At 40.1% G+C, this 19,650-nt stretch overlaps 1 protein-coding gene across 2 annotated transcripts in view; it reads right to left on the bottom strand.

Moving 5' to 3' along the window:
* ATG4A (autophagy related 4A cysteine peptidase) overlaps positions 1-19,650 on the bottom strand; it is an 83,767-nt gene that overhangs the window by 21,288 nt on the left and 42,829 nt on the right. For both annotated transcript variants that reach the window (XM_080651976.1, XM_080651977.1), the window contains exons 2-6: positions 18,721-18,831; positions 16,064-16,135; positions 13,525-13,623; positions 10,478-10,579; positions 10,232-10,304 (exon numbers count right to left, since the gene is read on the bottom strand). In XM_080651976.1, the coding sequence (XP_080508102.1) occupies positions 10,232-10,304; positions 10,478-10,579; positions 13,525-13,623; positions 16,064-16,135; positions 18,721-18,831 (457 nt within the window). The remainder of the gene's footprint in view (positions 1-10,231; positions 10,305-10,477; positions 10,580-13,524; positions 13,624-16,063; positions 16,136-18,720; positions 18,832-19,650) is intronic.

The raw sequence follows: 19,650 nt of genomic DNA, 5'->3' as shown, positions 1-19,650 counted from the left end.
TGAGTGCACGGCTGGCTTTCTCAAGTGGGAGGGAGACAAAAGCTCCCGACTGCACTGAAATCCAATTCCAGGTGAGACTCTGGGGACCCAGACTCATTCGGGGAGAAACTGGACTGTCTGGCAGCGGGTGGAACTCAAGAGCAACTTTCTCTCAGAGGTGCTTGCAGCGATTACCACGGGACACTGAGACACAGGGGCCAGTTAGGAAGGGCTTACGGGAAACCAATGCTGTCTGCTCTACCGTGAGACTCGGCCCCATCCAAGCTGAGCACAGAGGCTTTTGCAAGTCTTTTCTCATAAGAGTGTCTCCAGCACAGAAGTTCTCCCAGCATAGGCACAGCTGATCCTCACAGCCAATTGGCCTGGAGGTCAATTCCTCCCAGTGATACCAACAACAATCAAGGCTTAACTACAACAAGACTGTGCACACAGCACACAAGAGTGTTCACGTCAGGTAACTGGGGAGGCTGTGCCACTGGGCCATATAGGACACCTAGCACACAAAGCCACTCTATAAACTCAGGGAAGCAGCCAAAATGCGGAGACAAAGAAACAGATCACAAATGAAAGAAATGGAGGAAAGCAAATGACTAGATATAGAGTTCAAAACCACAGTTATAAGGTTTTTCAAGAATTTTCTAGAAAAGGCCAATAAATTTAGCGAGACCCTCGAGGATATGAAAAGGACCAACTAGAAATTAAACATACACTGACTGAAATAAAAAATATTATACAGAGATCTAACAGCAGACTAGAGGATCCCAAGAATCAAGTCAAAGATTTGAAATACAAAGAAGCAAAAAACACTCAACCAGAAAAGCAAAAAGAAAAAAAAATCCAAAAATATGAAGATAGTGTAAGGAGCCTCTGGGACAACTTCAAGCGTACCAACATCAGAATTATGGGGGTGCCAGAAGAAGAGAGAGAACAAGATACTGAAAACCTATTTGAAGAAATAATGACCGAAAACTTCCCCCACCTGGTGAAAGAAATAGACTTACAAGTCCAGGAAGCGCAGAGAATCCCAGACAAAAGGAATCCAAAGAGGACCACACCATGACACATCATAATTAAAATGCCAAGAGCAAAAGACAAAGAGAGAATATTAAAAGCAGCAAGAGAAAAACAGTTAGTTACCTACAAGGGAGCACCCATACGACTGTCAGCTGATTTCTCCACAGAAACTATGCAGGCCAGACGGGAGTGGCAAGAAATATTCAAAGGGATGAATAGTAAGAAACTACAACCAAGATAACTCTACCCAGCAAAGCTATCATTCAGAATTGAAGGGCAGATAAAGAGCTTCACAGATAAGAAAAAGCTAAAGGAGTTCATCACTGCCAAACCAGTATTATATGAAATGCTGAAATGAATTCTTTAAGAAGGGGAAGAAGAAGAAAAAGGTAAAGATAAAAATTATGAACAACAAATACATATCTATCAAGAAGTGAATCTAAAAATCAAGTGAATAAAAAAATCTGATGAACAGAATAAACTGGTGAATATAATAGAATCAGGGGCATAGAAAGGGAGTGGACTGACAATTCTCGGGGGGAAAGGGGTGTGGGGGATTCGGGAAGAGACTGGACAAAAATCATACACCTATGGATGAGGGCAGAGGGTGGGGTGGGAACCGGGTGGAGGGGAGCTATGGGGGGAAAAAGAGGAACAATTGTAATAATCTGAACAATAAATATTTATTAAATTAAAAAAAAAACATAAGATGGGAAACCATAAAAATATTAGAGGAATCCAAAGGCAGCAAAATCTCAGACATATGCTGAAGCAATTTCTTCACAGATACAGCTCCTAGGGTAATGGAAACTAAAGAGAAAATAAACAAATGGGACTACACCAAAATAAAAAGCTTTTGTACAGAAAAAGAAACCATCAATAAAACAACAAGAAAGCCCACTGCATGGGAGAACATATTTGCAAATGTTATCACCGATAAGGGTTTAATTTCCAACATTTACAAGGAACTCATACAACTTAACAAAAGGAAGATAAACAACCCAATCAAAAAATGGGCAATGGACCTAAATAGATACTTTTTGAAAGAAGACAGAAGGAAGCAAGAGACATATGAAAACCTGCTCAAAGTTACTAATCATCTGAGAGGTGCAAATGAAAACGACAATGCGGTACCATCTCACACCTGTCAGAATGGCTATCATCAACAAATCAACAAACGACAAGTGCTGGCGAGGATGTGGAGAAAAAGGAACCTTCGTGCACTGCTGGTGGGAATGCAGACTGGTGCAGATACTGTGGAAAACAGTATGGAGTTTCCTCAAAAAACTAAAAATGGAATTTCCATTTGACCCAGTGATACCACTTCTAGGAATATATCCCAAGAAATTAGAAACACCAATCAAAAAGGATATATGCACCCCTTTGTTCATAGCAGCACAATTTACCATAGATAAGATTTGGAAACATCCTAAGTGTCCATCAGCAGATGAGTGGATTAAAAACTGTGATACATCTATACAATGGAATACTACATTGTGGTAAAAAAGAAGGAATTCTTACCAATTGCAATAGCATGGATGGAACTGGAGAGCATTATACTAAGTGAAATAAACCAGTCAGAGAAAGATAAATATCACATGATCTCACTCATTTATGTAATATAATGAACAACATAAACTGATGAACAAAACAAATCCATAGACAGAGAAGCATCGATCAGACCATCAAACATCAGAGGGAAGGTAGGGGAGGGTGCGGGTAAGGACGAGAGATCAGCCAAAGGACTTGTATGCATGCATATAAGCTTAATCAATGGACACAGACACCATGGGGGTGAGGGCATGAGTGGGGGGTGGTGCACAATGGGGGAATAAGGACACATATGTAATACCTTAATCAATTAAGAAAAAAAATTTAAAAACGAATAAAAATGGCTACAAACAAATACCTATCAATAATAACCTTAAACATAAATGGATTAAATGTTCCAATCAAAAGACATAGAGTGGCTGAATGGATAAGAAAACATAACCCAAATATATGCTGTCTACAAGAGACCCACCTCAGAACAAGGGACTCACACAGTCTGAAAGTGAAGACACAGAAAAATATTATTCAGGCAAATGAAAATGAAAAAAAAATCTGGGTTAGCAATACTTATATCTGACAAAATAGACCTCAAAGTGAAGGCCATAAGAAAAGATAAGGAAAGCCCCTTCATAATACTAAAGGGATCAACTACAACAAGAGGATATATCTCTGGTAAACACATATACACCCAATGCAGGAGCACCCAAATACAAACAACAACAACAAACAAAAAAAACTTCTGGAATATATCAAGGAAGAGATTGGCAGCAATACAATCATGGTAGGGGATTTTAATACCCCATTGACATCACTGGATAAATCCTCTAGACAAAAAAAATCAGCAAAGAAACAGCAATCATAAACAACTCACTAGATCAGAAGGACATTTCACCCCAAAGCTACAATATATACATTCTTCTCAAGTGCACATGAGACATTTTCAAAGATAGACCACATATTGGAACACAGGCAAAGTCTCTTCAAATTCACAAGAATTAAAATCATATCAACCATCTTCTCAACTCACAATGGCATATTAGAAAACAACTACAATAAAAATAAAAATATTTCAAACACTTCGAGACTAAATCGCATGTTATTAAACAACTAGAGGCCTAGTGCATGAAATTCATGCACTAGGGGGCATCTCTCAGCCTGGCCTGCACCCTCTCGCAGTCCAGGAGCTGTCAGTTGGACATCCTTAGCACTTCTGTGGAGGTGGGAGAGGCACCCGCCACCACCACTGCGCCTGCCAGCCATGAGCCTGGCTTCTGACTTAGCAGCGCTTCACCTGTGGATGCACACTGACCACCAGAGGGCAGCTCCTGCATTGAGTGTCTGCCCCCTGATGGTCAGTGTGCGTCATAGCGACCAGTCATTCCACCATTTAGTCGATTTGCATATTAGCCTTTTATTATGTAGAATGATTGAGTTACCAAAGTGATCCAAGAAGAAATTAGAAACATCCTGGAAACAAAGGTCAATGAAAACACAACAATCCTAAATTTATTGAAAGCAGTCCTGAGAGGGATGTTCATATCATTACAGGCCTACCTCAAAAAAAACAAGAAAAACTGGTAATAAATTATCTAACTCTACAAATTAAAGAATTAGAAAGAGAGCAACCAGAAAAGCCCAGAGTGAGCAGAAGGAAGGACATAATAAAAATCAGAGTGGAAATAAATGACACAGAGACAAAAAAAAAAAAAAATACAAAAGATCAATGAAAGCAGGAGCTGGTTCTTTGAAAGGATAAACAAGATTGATGAACCTCTTCCCAGACTCACCACAAAGCAAAAGGAGAGGAACCAAATAAACAAAATCAGAAATGAAAGAGGTAAAATAGCAACAGACCCCAAAGAAATACAAAAGATTGTAAAAAAAAAATTAGGAACTCTATTCCAACAACCTGGTCAGCCAAAAATAAATGAACATATGCCTAGAAAAATACGACCTTGCAAAACTCAATCAGGAAGAATAAAAAAATCTGAATAAGCCGATAACTATGGAGGAAATTGAAGCAGTAATCAAACAACTTACAGCAAACAAAAGCCCTGGGCCAGAAGGCTTCATAAGGGAGTTCTTCCAAATATTCAAAGAAGAACTAAAACCTATCCTCCTCAGACTATTCCAAAATATTCAAGAGGAAGAAACACTTCCAAGTTCTTTCTATGAAGCCACCATTACTCTAATCTCAAAACCAGATAAAGATACTACAAAGAAAGAAAATTACAGGCCAATATCTCTGATGAACATAGATGATAAAATCCTCAACAAAATCCTATCAAATTGGTTCCAGCATTACATTAGAAAGATCATACACCAGTGGTCGGCAAACTGCGGCTCTGTTGACTAATGAGTTTGCCGACCACTGCTGTAAGTCATTACCCTTACCCAGAAGTTTTGACTTCAGGTTAAAGACATTAGTACATTATTAAAATGTTTTTAAAGTGTTTTTCCCTAAGGCAGTGTTCAGCAAACTCATTAGTCAACAGAGTGGCAAACCGCGGATCATGAGCCGCATGTGGCTCGCGAGCCGCGGTTTGCCGACCACTGTCATACACCATGACCAAATGGTATATATTCCAGGGATGCAAGGATGGTACAATATCCCCAAATCAATAAACGTAATACATCACATAAACAAATTGAGAGAAAAATCACATAATCATATCCATTGATGTAGAAAAAGCATTTGCCAAAATCTAACACCTTTTCTTGATAAAAACTCTCAGCAAAGTGGGAATAGAGGGATCATATCTCAACATAATAAAAGCCTTATATGACAAACCTACAGCCAATGTCATACTCAATGGGCAAAATCTAAAATCATTTCCCCTAAGAACAGGAACAAGACAAAGATGACCACTTTCACAACTTCTGTTCAACACAGTACTGGAAGTGCTAGCCATAGCCATCAGACAAGAAGAAGAAATAAAAGGCATCCAAATGGGAAATAAGAAGTAAAACTGTCATTATTCAAAGATGACATGATATTGCACATAGAAAACCCTAAAAAAATCCATCAAAAAACAAGTAGATTTAATAAATGAATTCAGCAATGTAGGATATAAAATTAATACCCAGAAATTTGTGGCTTTTCTATACACCAATAATGAACTCACAGAAAGAGAAACAAACAACAACCAAAAAAAAAAAACCAAACACACAATCCCATTTACCATTGCACCAAAAAAATTAAGATACCTAGAAATAAACTTAACTAAAGAGGTAAAAGACATGCAACCAGAAAAACAATAGGACATTGAAAAAAAGAGATAGATGAAGACATAATGAAATGGAAGAATATGCCATGTTCATGGATTGGTAGAATCAACATCATTAAAATGTCCACACTACACAAAGAAATCTATAGATTTAATGCAATCCCCATGAAAATATCAATGGCATATTTCACAGACCTAGAACAAACTCTCCAAAAATTCATATGGAATAAAAAAGGAACTCAAATAGCCCCAGCAATCTTGAGAAAGAAGAACAAAGTTGGAGGAATCACAATACCAGATATCAAGCTATACTACAAAGCCACTCTTCACAAAACTACCTGGTACTGGCACAAGAACAGACATATAGAGCAGTGGAACAGAACAGAGAACCCAGAAATTGACCCAAGCCATTATGCTCAATTAACATTTGACAAAGAGGCAAGAGCATACAATGGAGTCAAGACCGTCTCTTCAATAAATGGACAGATACATGCAAAAAAAATGAAACTAGACCACCAACTTACACCATACACAAAAATAAACTCAAAATGGATAAAGGACTTAAACGTAAGATGGGAAGCCATAAAAATCTTAGAAGAATCCATAGGCAGCAAAATATCAGACATATGTCTTAGCAATATCGTTATCGATATAGCTCCTAGGGCAATGGAAACTAAAGAGAAAATAAACAAATGGGACTATATAAAAATAAAAAGCTTCTGCACAGCAAAAGAAACCATCAACAAAACAGCAAGAAAGCCCACTGCATAGGAGAACGTATTTGCCAATGTTATATCCAATAAGGGTCTAATATCCAAAATTTATAGGAAACTCGTACATCCTATCAAAAGAAAGATAAGCAATCCAATAAAAAAAAATGGGCAAAGGACTTAAACAGATACTTTTCAAAAGTGGCCATATACAAGGCCAACAGACATATGAAAACATGCTCAAAGTCACTAATCATCTGAGAGATGCAAATCAAAACCACAGTGAGATACTATCTCACAACCATCAGAATGGCTATCATCAACAAATCGACAAACGACAAGTGCTGGTGAGGATGCGGAGAAAAAGGAGCCCTCGTGCACTGCTGGTGGGAATGCAGACTGGTGCAGCTACTGTGAAAAACAATATGGAGTGTCCTCAAAAAATTAAAAATTGAACTCTTATTTGACCCAGTAATCCCACTTTTGGAATATATCCCAAGAAAGCAGAAACACCAATCAGAAAGGACAAATGCACCACTATGTTCATAGCAGCACAATTTACCATAGCTAAGATTTGGAAACAGCCTAAGTGCCTATCAGCAGATGAGTGGATTAAAAAAGGGCGGTACATCTACACAACGGAATACTACGCTGCAGTAAAAAAGAAGGGATTCTTACCATTTGCAACAGCATGGATGGACATGGAGAGCATTATGCTAAGTGAAATAAGCCAGTCCGAGAAAGATAAATATCACATGATCTCACTCATTTATGGAATATAATGAACAACATAAACTGATGAACAAAAATAGAGCCATAGACAGAGAAGCATCGAACAGACTGTCAAACTTCAGAGGGAAGGCAGTGGAGGGAGGATAAGAGATCAACCGAAAAACTGGAATGCATGCATATAAGCATAACCAATGGACACAGACACTAGGAGGGGTGAGGGCATGTCCTGGGGCATGGGGGTGGCCCGGAAGTGGTCAATGGCAGAAAAGGGGGACATATGTAATACTTTAAACAATAAATAATTTTTTAAAAATAATAATAATGATACTACACACTGCTGTTACTGATAACAATTATGTATCAGAACCTAGTTAAATACTTTTAAAAATGTATGTTTCCATTTGTTTGTTGTTGGGAACCTCAATATTTAGAATAAAGAAGCAAATTCTGAGGGATATCACTTAAAAACCAACCATTTCAAGCTGGGTTTTGGACTCAGCACAGCCATTCTAATCGTCTATACTTTCTACTCTGGGTTCCTACAGTGGCTCCCGAAATACTGCAAAAACCTCAGCAGAGTCAAAGATGCTCCAAAAGGTACTACAGACTAAGGTAAGAAAGTGGCCTCAGACATACTATATTGTTAGCAAAAAGTAAAGCCAAGATATAGGTTTCACTTAGGTCCCCAGGAAATCCAACTCCCATAGCAAGCACATTTACAATGTGTTCTAGTTCATTGAAGACTGACTAATAATTGAATCAGTACCCCATCTGTACTTTGCATGGATCAGGTCCCTCCATCATGCTCCAGAGAGCCCAGAATTGAAATAGGTTACACCAAAGGAGGCCCAATGATTTTAGTCTTCTGATGCTAAATCCAACCCCAGATTCTGGCTACCATTTTCATTCATTCGTCAAATATTTATTGAGCACTTTGTGTGCCAGGCAGTTTTATGTGCTAGTGTTCCAGCAGTGAACAAGACAAATACAAGCTCTGCCCTCATGGAGTTTTCATTTGGTGATATGTTGTCAGGAAGGAGAGTGATAACAGGCGAGGTGGCCTGCAGGTGTAGGTCCTGATGCCACTCACTTCATTCACTTCCTAAACATTGGTCCAGGCTTCTCCACCTTGCCTCTTGCTGTGGGAGGTAAATTTTGGAATTTAACAGAACAAGTGCAAAATTACTAAACTGGGGCACATGAAGTCTGCTAAGAGATGACAGACTGATTCCAAGACTCCCTTGGGGTTTGCCTCCTCCAATAAGTCATGAGTTCCTTGAGGCAAGGAGTGTGTCTAGTTCATTTCTGTACACCAAGCACTTAGCACAGTAAAGGCACCCAGTAAATGTTGAATGAATAAATAAATAAATGAGTGGGGTTTTTATAATACTATATAGGGTGGGAGTCCATGTCTTGCCTAGGCTGGCTCAGTCTCCCCCACTTAGTATGAATACTTTGGCTTCAAAGTGACCCTCATGCTGATGGCACATGAGCACCAATCTGTGGAGTGTGGGGGATACCAAATGTATCCTGAGGTACCTCTACATATACTGGTACCAATGACTATACCTCTGATATACCAAGACAGCTATGCCCAGTTACACATTTCAAAAAACTGTCTAAGAAATGGTATAGATGTTTGCTGGTTTAGTGGGATGGCTTACTTAGTGGAATGGCAAGAATAGATAGGTTGATGACACATTGAGTTGGCGGAGGAGGAAGGCATAAGAGATACTAGTCCTATATAATAAAAGAGTAATATGCAAATTGACCGTACTGCTGCTACACCCAACAAGACACGCCCACCAGCAAATCAGGAGCGAGTATGCAAATTAACCCAACCAAGATGGCTGCGGCCACAGAGAGAGCAGGAGGCTTGGGTTGCCCCCGGCAATGGAGGAAGCCAAGCTTTCCACCTGCCCTGGCGGGCCTAGGCCTCCGCTCAAGGTTACAAAGTTTCAATTATAGAAGATAAATAAAGCCCAACAAAAATGGCAGCAGCCACAGAGCTGGAGAGAGCAGGAGGCTTGGGTTGCCCCTGGCAATGGAGGAAGCCAAGCTTTCCATCTGCCCTGGCGGGCCCAGGCCTCCACTCAAGGCTACAAAGTTTCAATTATAGAAGATAAATAAATCCCAGATACCAGGGCCTCCGCTTGGGTCGCTGGGGGGCATGGCCGGCCTGCAAACCACCACAGGCCCCTCGCCCAGGCCACCCCACTCCCTAAGGGAACCCCCACCCTGATCCGGGACACCCTTCAGAGCAAACCAGCCAGTCCCCACCCATGCACCAGGCCTCTATCCTAACTAATCCTATCTAATAAAAGAATGATATGCAAATTGACCGTCACTCCAACACACAAGATGGCTGTCCCCATGTGGTCAAAGATGACTGCCCCATGTGGACACAAGATGGCCTGCAGGGGAGGGCAGTTGGGAGGGACCAGGTCTACAAGGGAGGGCAGTTGTGGGCAATCAGGCCAGCAGGGGAGGGCAGTTGGGAGGGACCAGGCCTGCAAGGGAGGGCAGTTGGGGGCAATCAAGCCTGCAGTGGAAGGCAGTTAGGGGTGACCAGGCCAGCAGAGGAGGGAAGTTGGGGGCGACCGGGCCTGCAGGGAAGGGCAGTTGGGGGGGACCCAGGCCTGCAGGGGAGAGCAGTTGGGGAGGACCAGGCCTGTAGGGGAGGGAAGTTAGGGGCAAACAGGCTGGCAAGGGAGTGGTTAGGGAGTGATCAGGCTGGCAGGCAGTAGTGGTTAGGGGCAATCAGGAAGGCAGGCAGGCGAGCAGTTGGGAGCCAGCAGTCCTGGATTGTGAGAGGGATGTCCAACTGCTCGTTTAGGCCCGATCCTACCTGGGACTAAACGGGCAGTTGGACATCCCTCGAGGGGTCCCAGATTGGAGAGGGTGCAGGCTGGGCTGAGAGACACATACCCCCATGCATGAATTTCGTGCACTGGGCCTCTAGTAGTATAATAAAGTGAATGCCAGACTCTTACTTACTTTAACACCTGTGCAACTGTATTTGGTCCAAACCATTCGCCAATTGACTTTCCTTCTCCTACACCCATTTGCGCTGTTTTTATGTGGAAAAAAATTAACATGTTAGAAAAAGGTCTCCCAGCATGCCACAAAATCCAAACTTTCTGCATAAATAAACAGGTGGACAACTTAGTGGAGCCACATACAAGGCAGGGGACAAGAAGAACAGGTACAAGCATTGTCTTTAAACCACTGATGTGACCTTACCCATTTGATGGATAGAGTAGCAACAGTCTTTTCTATCTAAGAAGCACTGTAGGATCCGCTGGTATTCTTTGGGTTGTTCTTTTTGTTTCTCCCAGTTCCAGTCTTTTAGAAAAAAAAGAGTTAAGTTATTGTTATAATTTCTTATTACTTCTCTGAACTCTTATTATAACCATGAGGTTAGGAGGACAACAAAGAAGTTATATCTTAATGGCAGGAATGACCAACTTTGATCATTCCTAAATATCTTCAATTTTGATGACAAAGGCATCTGGAAACTGATTACTTTTAAAGACTCGATAGGTGTAAAGTAAAAGCAAAACAAGAAGTTGACCAAGGAATTGACTTAGCCCCAGGGCTAGAGGTGGGTAAATATTATATGAAAACAGTCTCATAAAGGCCTTTCTGGTCAGCTACTCAGTGACCAGGGGGTCACACAAAACCCAGCAACATATCTGTATATCACCTAGATGCCAGTGTCTCATCACCACACAGACAGCAATGGCTTTGTCCTTATATTTTGGCAGCATTACCAAAAGAGTTTCATGGGGGAAGTGCTATTCTGACACACAACAGTTCACAGGGGAATATACAAAATTCAGAGCTAAGGAAGCTTTAAAAAATTGCATGCTGCCATTTAAAAAGTCCACACTGAGCTTTGCAAAAACAAATACCTTTGCTATCAGTGTTCAAGGTTTCCTTATGACCAAAACCAAAATAATCACATCTGTAGGGATCCCATCCATGACTTAGGCACAACCCCCAATGCTACTGAGGACAACTGCAAAAACTTGCCATAATCACTGCTATGGACAGGATGCACTGCTCCCATCCCTCCGCTCTAGGAACTCTGTCTAATGGGACAGAATTCTGAGGCTTGGTTTGCTTCCAAGACATAGATTTATCTCCTGAGGTTTTAGAAAGAGTTTGAATTCACAACTTAAATTTACTTGAAGCCAATGGCCATTATCTCCAGAGTCTTCCCATTCTCTTTGCTTTGAGGATTTCTGAAACCAAAGTCTTAAACTTCATATTCAGCACAGACTTCAGAGGGTTATCTGTATCCAACTGTTTTTCATCAGCTATCAAATTGTCCAAGTCTGGGGAAATCCTGATTAGATGGCTGCTAAGTACCACTAAATAGTTTCTGATGATGGTGATAAGTGAATCCACCTCAATAACTAAATAGGAAACACAACAAAATACTTCTTCACAAATTACATCTTCTAATTCATCTTTGCTACAAAATCTATTCCCAAATCCTTCCTGCTATTTGCTTTTACATTAAAACAATTGTGACTGCTTACTGGGATTTTTTTTTCCCAGTTTGCTTTTCACAAAATTTACTTGCAGAAGAAACATCTTTTTTAAAAATTCTTTATTCTTGAAAGTATTACATATGTCCCCTTCCCCCCCACGCCATTGTCCTCTCCCAGCCTGCCCCTGCCCCTCAGTTCTGGCCTTCACCCCCTGCATCGTCTGTGTCCATTGGTTGTGCTTATACGCATACAAGCTCTTTGGTTGATATCTTATCCCCACCCCCCACCCCCGAAGAAACATCTTCTCATTTATAAATGAAAAAAAGTCACCCAGCCGGTATTGCTCAGTGGTTGAGCATCGACCTATGAACCAGGAAGTCACAGTTTGATTCCTGGTTGGGGCATATGCCTGGGTTGTGGGCTCAATCCCAGAGTGGGGCGTGCAGGATGCAGCTGATCAATGATTCTCTCTCATCATTGATGTTTCTATCTCTCCCTCTCCCTTCCTCTCTCTGAAATCAATAAAAACATACTATAAGTGAGAAAAAGTTAAATAGTAAGAATGAATCTTCTTCAAGAAGTAAGTGTACCATAGAGTCATCTCTGAACAAGGAGTCAGAAGTCCTGCATTATATTCGCAAATCTATGTTTTCTAGCTGTTTGACCCTGGGCAAGTCACCTTACTTCCTGAGCCTCAGTTTCTTCATCTGATAAACAAAAAGCAGGCACAAGATATCCTAAACCCCAAAAAGAAGGAATTAGGCCCTCAAATCTCCCCAGACCCTTCCACAATCATTTGTGATAATGGCAGCAGGGTGTGTGAGGTTGCACAGTGGGGAAAAGGAATAATGTTTCCATTCTCTGAATCTCAATGATTTCAGCAGCAAATCTCATTTAAGGTGTCCTTTCACTCCTTCATCCTCAAGTTAAACTGGTCTTTCATTCAATTGCCAAAACTGGCATCCAGTCAGGGTTACCCTACAGATGCCCACAGGGAAGCACTCATCTTAAGAAAGCAAGAATTGCCCAGCCAGTGTGGTTCAGTGGTTGAGCATCAACCTATGAACCAGGAGGTCATGGTTTGATTCTTGGTCAGGGCACTTGCCTGGGTTGTGGGCTCGATCCCCATTGTGGGGCGTGCAGGAGGTAGCCGATCAATAATTCTCTCTCATTGTTGATGTTTCTCTCTCTCTCTCCCTTCCCCTCTGAAATCAATAAAGACATATTTTTAAAAAAGAAAGCAACACTCAAGAGTTCCAACAATGATTACTGAAATGATTTTAATAAAATAGTTTATTGACGAAGGTAATTTAAGGATCCCTTAATCATCAAATGGACATCTTCAGTGAACCAAAACCAAAATAGCACCCGCTCTCTCATTAGGCATTTCCTTTATGTCATTTACATCCTTTGCCAGGCAGATATTTTAAATGAGGTCAAGAAACAGACCTACCACCACGCCCTTCCTCCTGCTCCCTTTGTTATGTGACCCGTTTAAGGACTCAGTCAAACAATGACGAATATGGAAACTAAATGACACACCTGCCTCAACGTACAATGTTCACACCTGTCCCTCTGGCTTGGTGATTCACAAGGAAATGTCGCCTATTTCCTTCTCATGGGAGACTTTGTCAACTTGTCAACCACACCACTTGAGCTTACATGGAGCACTTTTAGGACCTGTAGCTCCGTTAGTGAGTATTCCTCAATTTCACCACAAATATGAAAACACCAGCAGTAAGCGCTACTGAAGAGGTCTCTAAGGCAGTTTAGAGAACAAATTTAACTCACCCCTTCCCAAGTGTCTGCAGATAAGGGCTTGAGCCAGCATCATCTGTCCACAGCGTAGCATACATCCCCAGCCAGCATCTGATGAAGGGCCCGTTCCTCCTGTTGGCAAATGGATGGCAATAAATATGAGTTCCTGAAATTACCCTTTCCCAAAACAATCAGCATATCTGGGAATCATACAAGACAGACACACACACACACACACACACACACACACACACACACACACACTCTGAAAAGAGATAAGAGGTATAGCCAGATATCAAACAGCGTTTGTTATAGGGTGGAACTTGCAAAGTTAATGCTAAGTTAACTAAAATGGGTTCTATGGTCAAAAACAAAATAAACAAATGAACAGAACCTGCCCCTTATGTTTTCTGCTTGGAGACTTCTAGGTATGCATGCAATTTTGGTAGACGAGTGCAATGTATGACCACCAACACTTAGTCTATGCCATATAATCATCTGTTTGACCAAACCTGGCTTTGCACAGCTCACCTTTCAGGGAAACCCATCTTACCTTACTTAAGAAATAAATGCTACCAAAGGCAATCATCAAAATGGTCAAAGATATCTGGAAGACTTTTGACTGTTCTAAATGTACATTATAAAGATCTGAATAGCAAGAAGGACAATGTAAAATAGAGGAAAGAGTCTTAAATTGGGCATCAGACCAGTCTCTAAATCTAAATCTCAACTATAGACTGGGGATAATAGCATATACCCTGGCTATTACCAGTGGGTATTATAAGAATTAAGTGAGAGAGTATCTGGGAAAGTGCTCTACAACCCACTCAGGATAATGGAAATATTTGGTGTTATGAGTAAGGTCACAATTAAGAATATTATTAATAGCCCAGCCAGTGTTGTTCAGTGGTTGAGCATCTACCTATGACCAGGAGGTAATGGTTCAATTTCTGATCAAGGCACATGCCCAGGTTCCAGGCTCAACCCCCCAGTGTAGGGCATGCAGGAGGCAGCTTCTATCTCTCTTTCCCTCTTCCTTCCTCTCTCTGGAATTCATAAGAAACCCAATTTCATTTTAACCAAATAATTTCAACATTTCCCTACCTATGTTTTGACAATAAATACATTATATATATAATACATTATATATATAATATATATTAAAAGAATACTATTAATAAATTAAAATGTACTATATCTTAAAAAGGCACAAAACCAGTTAATAAATGAAATAATACAAAGAGTTCCATTTTAAGAACACTTGATGTAACAAAAATCCCACAAATGTGGCCAGGGTGAGCTCACTATCCTTTATCATGGTACCAATGAAATCAGATAACTTGGATGGCAGAGGAGACATTCTGCTTTCATTGCTTTCATATCCCAATATGGAAGTGAACAAGTATACTATAAGCATGATCTCACAAAAGTAACTTTAAAGGGGGCCATCAACCTTATAAGACAAGTGAGCCAAGGTGGCTGCCCCTTTCCTTTTGCTGTGGGGATTGAATGAGAGTTGCTACAGTAACAAGAGAAAGGTTGAGCCAACTTGGGAGCTGGAAGAGGAGCCCTTGGCTCTTGCTCATATTGGGATTACCAGCCAGATTAGTATGGAAAAGATTCAGTGAAGCTCACATAAAGAAGAGAGCATCGAATGCCAAAACATTGCCAGAGTTGAATTGCAAATGTCTTCAAGTCTTACGAAGACCTCTTCACCAGAGAAAGTTAACAGTTTAGAATCACTGGGTACTAAAAAATAGCTATTTTATTTGTTTTACTGCTCAGGTACTTCCTGCAGAGATTTTAAAAAATGTCTGTGTGGACTTCATCTATGGTACTTTATCAGAAAAATTGATCTGAAGCCAATTAATAGGTCCAGTCCTACATCAAAATTGGTCAGACAGGTTTCCTGTTAGGAGAATAGCTTCCACCATTTGGGTTTTTGGTAATCTTTTCCCACAGGGCCATGATACCAGGAATACGTCACCCTACTTGAAAACATTTTAGAAATTTTCTCTACAGGGAGCATGTTCACTTAGCTTATTGAACTGTCCTTTTTTTTTTTTTCTTTCTTTCTAGACAGCAGCTGGTACTCTAAACCTAGAATTAGGGCCAAAGAAATCTATCTTAATTCATCTCCCAGTGGCAAGGTGTTCTCAGTTCATAGGGGGAAACAATCAAAAGAATTACTTTCTTTTCTTCAGGTACAATTGCCTTTAATAATCAAGTAGCTACACAAAGCAGTAGATTATAATTTAATAAATATTGCCCAAATTAAAAGTCTGACTTTTTCCTTACTCTCAGAAGTAAAATAAATTATACCACCCAGATCCCGAACACTTGGAGGTGGACTCAAAAGTATCCTGGCATCACACATTAACACTATGGAGCCATACATGATGAGGTTCCTTGGCAATGAAACATTTGCATAAAGTGTAAGACTTAAATACTCTCCTAAATAAAATTCTTAATCATAGTGAGCTGCTAATTTGGAATTTCTGTGAACTCACTGAAAACTTCAGGCAAGCTATGTACAAGGAAGAAAGCACAGTATAACAAATCATATACCTACCAATTGGTGAAAATTTCCTTCTGTATGTAAACCATAGACGAGCACTTATATCAGACAACAGCTTAGATTTTTCTGTAATTAAATGTGAAATTCAAATTAAATCACCACATCCCATCTAAAGATATCTGCTTTTGATTTCTGATCCAGCAGCAAACTCATTTTCAAATAACCAGATAATTCCATTATTATGAGGCTAGGGAAATTCATAAGAAACCCAATCTCATTTTAACCAAATAATCTCAACATTTCCCCTTGCCTATGTTTTGACAAGAGCCACTGGCTAGTACAATGATGCTGGGTGGCTTCTGTCACTTTTCCATTGAACTCCATGGTCTTGGCAGGTACCAACACTGGGGTCATGGCCATAAGACAAAGAATAGGGAAAGCAAGAATCCTAGATAACCAACTAACAAGGCAATCAGCCCTGCCTAATTGATAACATTTGACTGAATCTGTTATCAGTACTCACTTTCTGTTATCTAAAACTGGGTATGGGTGTGTGTGTGGTGGGGTGTACACATGTGGACATGTTTAACTAAAATGAAAGTGCCCCGTTAAGCAAATTAATTATGTAAGCAATGTGTCAATACCACCTAGTACAACTAGCATTTGCAATCTAAATGGATGTGTAACATCATAAATGTCTGTCTATTTTGAAAGCATGCTTTCTTGTATTTTATGACAAATTTATTTCGATGGCCACAAATATGGCTTCCATGTTCCCATCAATATTTAGATGTGGTTCTATCTTTCTTAGTCTTCTATCTCCCCTTTTTCAACAACATATCCATGTTTGTATTCTGTATAGTACTTATAGCCATTGCATTTTAAAAGAAAAAAATGAAATTCAGTATCAGTCTATAGTTTCTATTTTCTCCCTTGCCTTTCCTTTTAACTAATCAGAAAATTACTGTCTGGATTTTCCTTCCCCTTCATGTCCACAGTGTCTGGCACATTTTGGGAAGCAGCTATATAATGGTTAAGAGTAAGATTCCTGGAGTCAAACTCTGCCTGGGTTTGAACCCTGACTATTCTACTTACCAACTGTGTAGCCCTATCATTGAGATTCATTTTTATCATCCATAAAATGGGGAGAGCACCTACTTCATAGAGTTGTGAGCATTCCACAAGATAACACATGAAAGTGCTTAGATGCTACAGTATGTAGTAAGCCTGCATAAATGTTAGCTGCTATTATATATGCCTCCTCTTAAAATGTAAAGACCAGTCACTCCTTCCTCTGATATTTTCTACACCTCCCACCTTCCCTATATGCTACAAAGTTTGGGGAAGTTGTATGGACATTTTAACAATTTCACTTTGAAAGTCATTTTGCAACTTAACATTTGAATATGGGTATGTTTGACAACCTAGACAACCTAGTGATTTCTGTTGTCATGGAATGCAGAACTAGAAGAGATGAGCTTCAGTCCCTTCATTTTATGTGCTAGTGAAGGGAGTTAAGCTCCAGAAAGAGAAAATGACTTATCTAAGGTAGGAGAAGAGTCTGAATAGAAAAATTCTCCTAATGGCTAACCCTGGTCATTCTCCACTGTTCAGTCTTCTCCCAACAAAATTATGAAGCCAGACTCAGGAGGAGCTACAAAATGCCTAACTTCCTTTCCTGCTTTTTGATGAGCTTCCTGTTCTTCCCTCCATGCTGGGGCCTCTCCTCAGACAGATACAAAATCAGAGTTGCCTCTCTCCAAGCTCAGGCTTTATCTGGGTATAGGGCCATTAGCAGTTTTAGGTTTAAAGGTCTTTCCCAATCTATGAGAATATAAGGGTAAGAAAGACAAATTCAGCTCTAGCCAGTGTATTTCAGTGGTTAGATGATTGGCCTGTGAACTGGAGGGTTTCAGGTGTGATTCCAGGTCAAGGGCACATACCTGGGTTGTGGGTTCAATCCATGGCCACAGTCGGTTCCTGTGCAGGAGGCAACCAATCAATGTGTCCAATCAATGTGTCTCCCTTACATCAATGTTTCTCTCTCTCTCTCTCTCTCTCTCTCTCTCTCTCACTCTCTCTAAAAAGCAATGGAAAAAATATCCTTGGCTGAGGGTTAACAACAATAACAAAAAGACAAATTCAAGCTTCCTTTCCATCTATCTAGCTGTATGTTCTATACACAATCAGAATAAAGTAAAACAGGGCTACAATCAGCAAAATATATCAAACTACAGTACTTCTAGGTGTCTGATATCGTTTCTGACAGCCGTGGGCTGTTTAGAAGTCCCCAGTGCTTTAATCTAGACAGAAAAGGACATGTGAGGAATGAAAAGTATGTAGCCCAGACATCAAAGACTAGATACTGGTTACTGATACCAGGAGTGGGTCCATGCTTTTTGAAACCTGAGTCTTATAGAATTCAGGGGTTCTCCTTTAGGGGAAAGAAGACAAATATATGACCTTTTCAAATTGTACAAACACGACCATATGAACATGCTGCAAGGGCCTCTTAAGGTCTTGAAAGAGGCCTCTACAAGGGAAGGGCCTGAAGCTTAAACTTCTTTGACTGCCAGGTAAGTCAGCTAGAGAGTAGGATTAACAGTTATCAAGGTCATGTTCTGCTAACCCAAGGAGGAAAACCATATAACACCTTGACCTCAGCACCCACTTCATTTGGGTTCTCACAGACAAATGCAACCAAACCTTACCTGTTTTAAGGAGATGCTGTTTCCCCAAGATCCATACCAGGTCATTTGTATCTGGAAATTCTTCTAGGTAGTCAGCAAAAATAGTAATTTGGTTTTCATACTTGCATAAAACTGAAATTAAAGGGAAGAAACTCAGGCAAAATTTAACAGAAGGGGCTTGCTTCTGTAGTCTACTGATTATTACCTTTGTCCTGAAGGTGAAAGGTCATGAGCTGAGCTCCAAAGTAATAGAAGCAAATCCTTTTCTTTGAGGAACAGAGACAATCACAGACCACAAAATCCTTTAGTAAAGGGATTTCCTCTTGACCACCTTTTTTGACCTTCCCTTTATCAAGGCCCTATTTAGCGCCCCATCTTAATAATTACTTGGCTATAGTTAACTCAAAACCTTTTCTTTCATGGGGCCTTCTTAGTAAATAGCCACTTATCTAGCTTCTCCTAAGATGAGTTTATCAAGATAATACAATAATACCTTAATACATAACTCTTACCCACGTCACAGGGAATATTGTAAGGTTTCTAGTGGCCAATGACTTGGAAGGGGCTATGACAAGCCTCAAAGTTTATACAACTGTGAAAATGTAATATTTTAGCTGGAAGACTGAATGTTTTAATGGTACTTTTATTTGTTATTTTATTCATATATGACTTCTGCAAAGTAGGATCTTGCAGCTGATGATAAATACAGGGTGGGGCAAAAATAGTTTTACAGTTGTGAGTATGCAAAACAGTTTATTCTTGCATTATTATTTATTAACTTTTGTATTATTTTAGACATGAACAACTGTAAAACTACTTTTGCCCTACTCTGTATAACTAGTTCTTGGGATTCACAAATGACTATGGTTATCTATCAAAATAAAGTAACAGAATAAAATATAATTAAACCTTGTAAGACATAGGCCACAGTCTCAGAGTTTATGACCATGT

The sequence above is a fragment of the Plecotus auritus genome (genome assembly GCF_963455305.1).
Source record: "Plecotus auritus genome assembly, chromosome: X".
Lineage (NCBI taxonomy): Eukaryota > Metazoa > Chordata > Mammalia > Chiroptera > Vespertilionidae > Plecotus > Plecotus auritus.
Note: the sequence above shows the minus strand (reverse complement) of the source record. Positions and strands in the feature narration are given on the sequence as shown.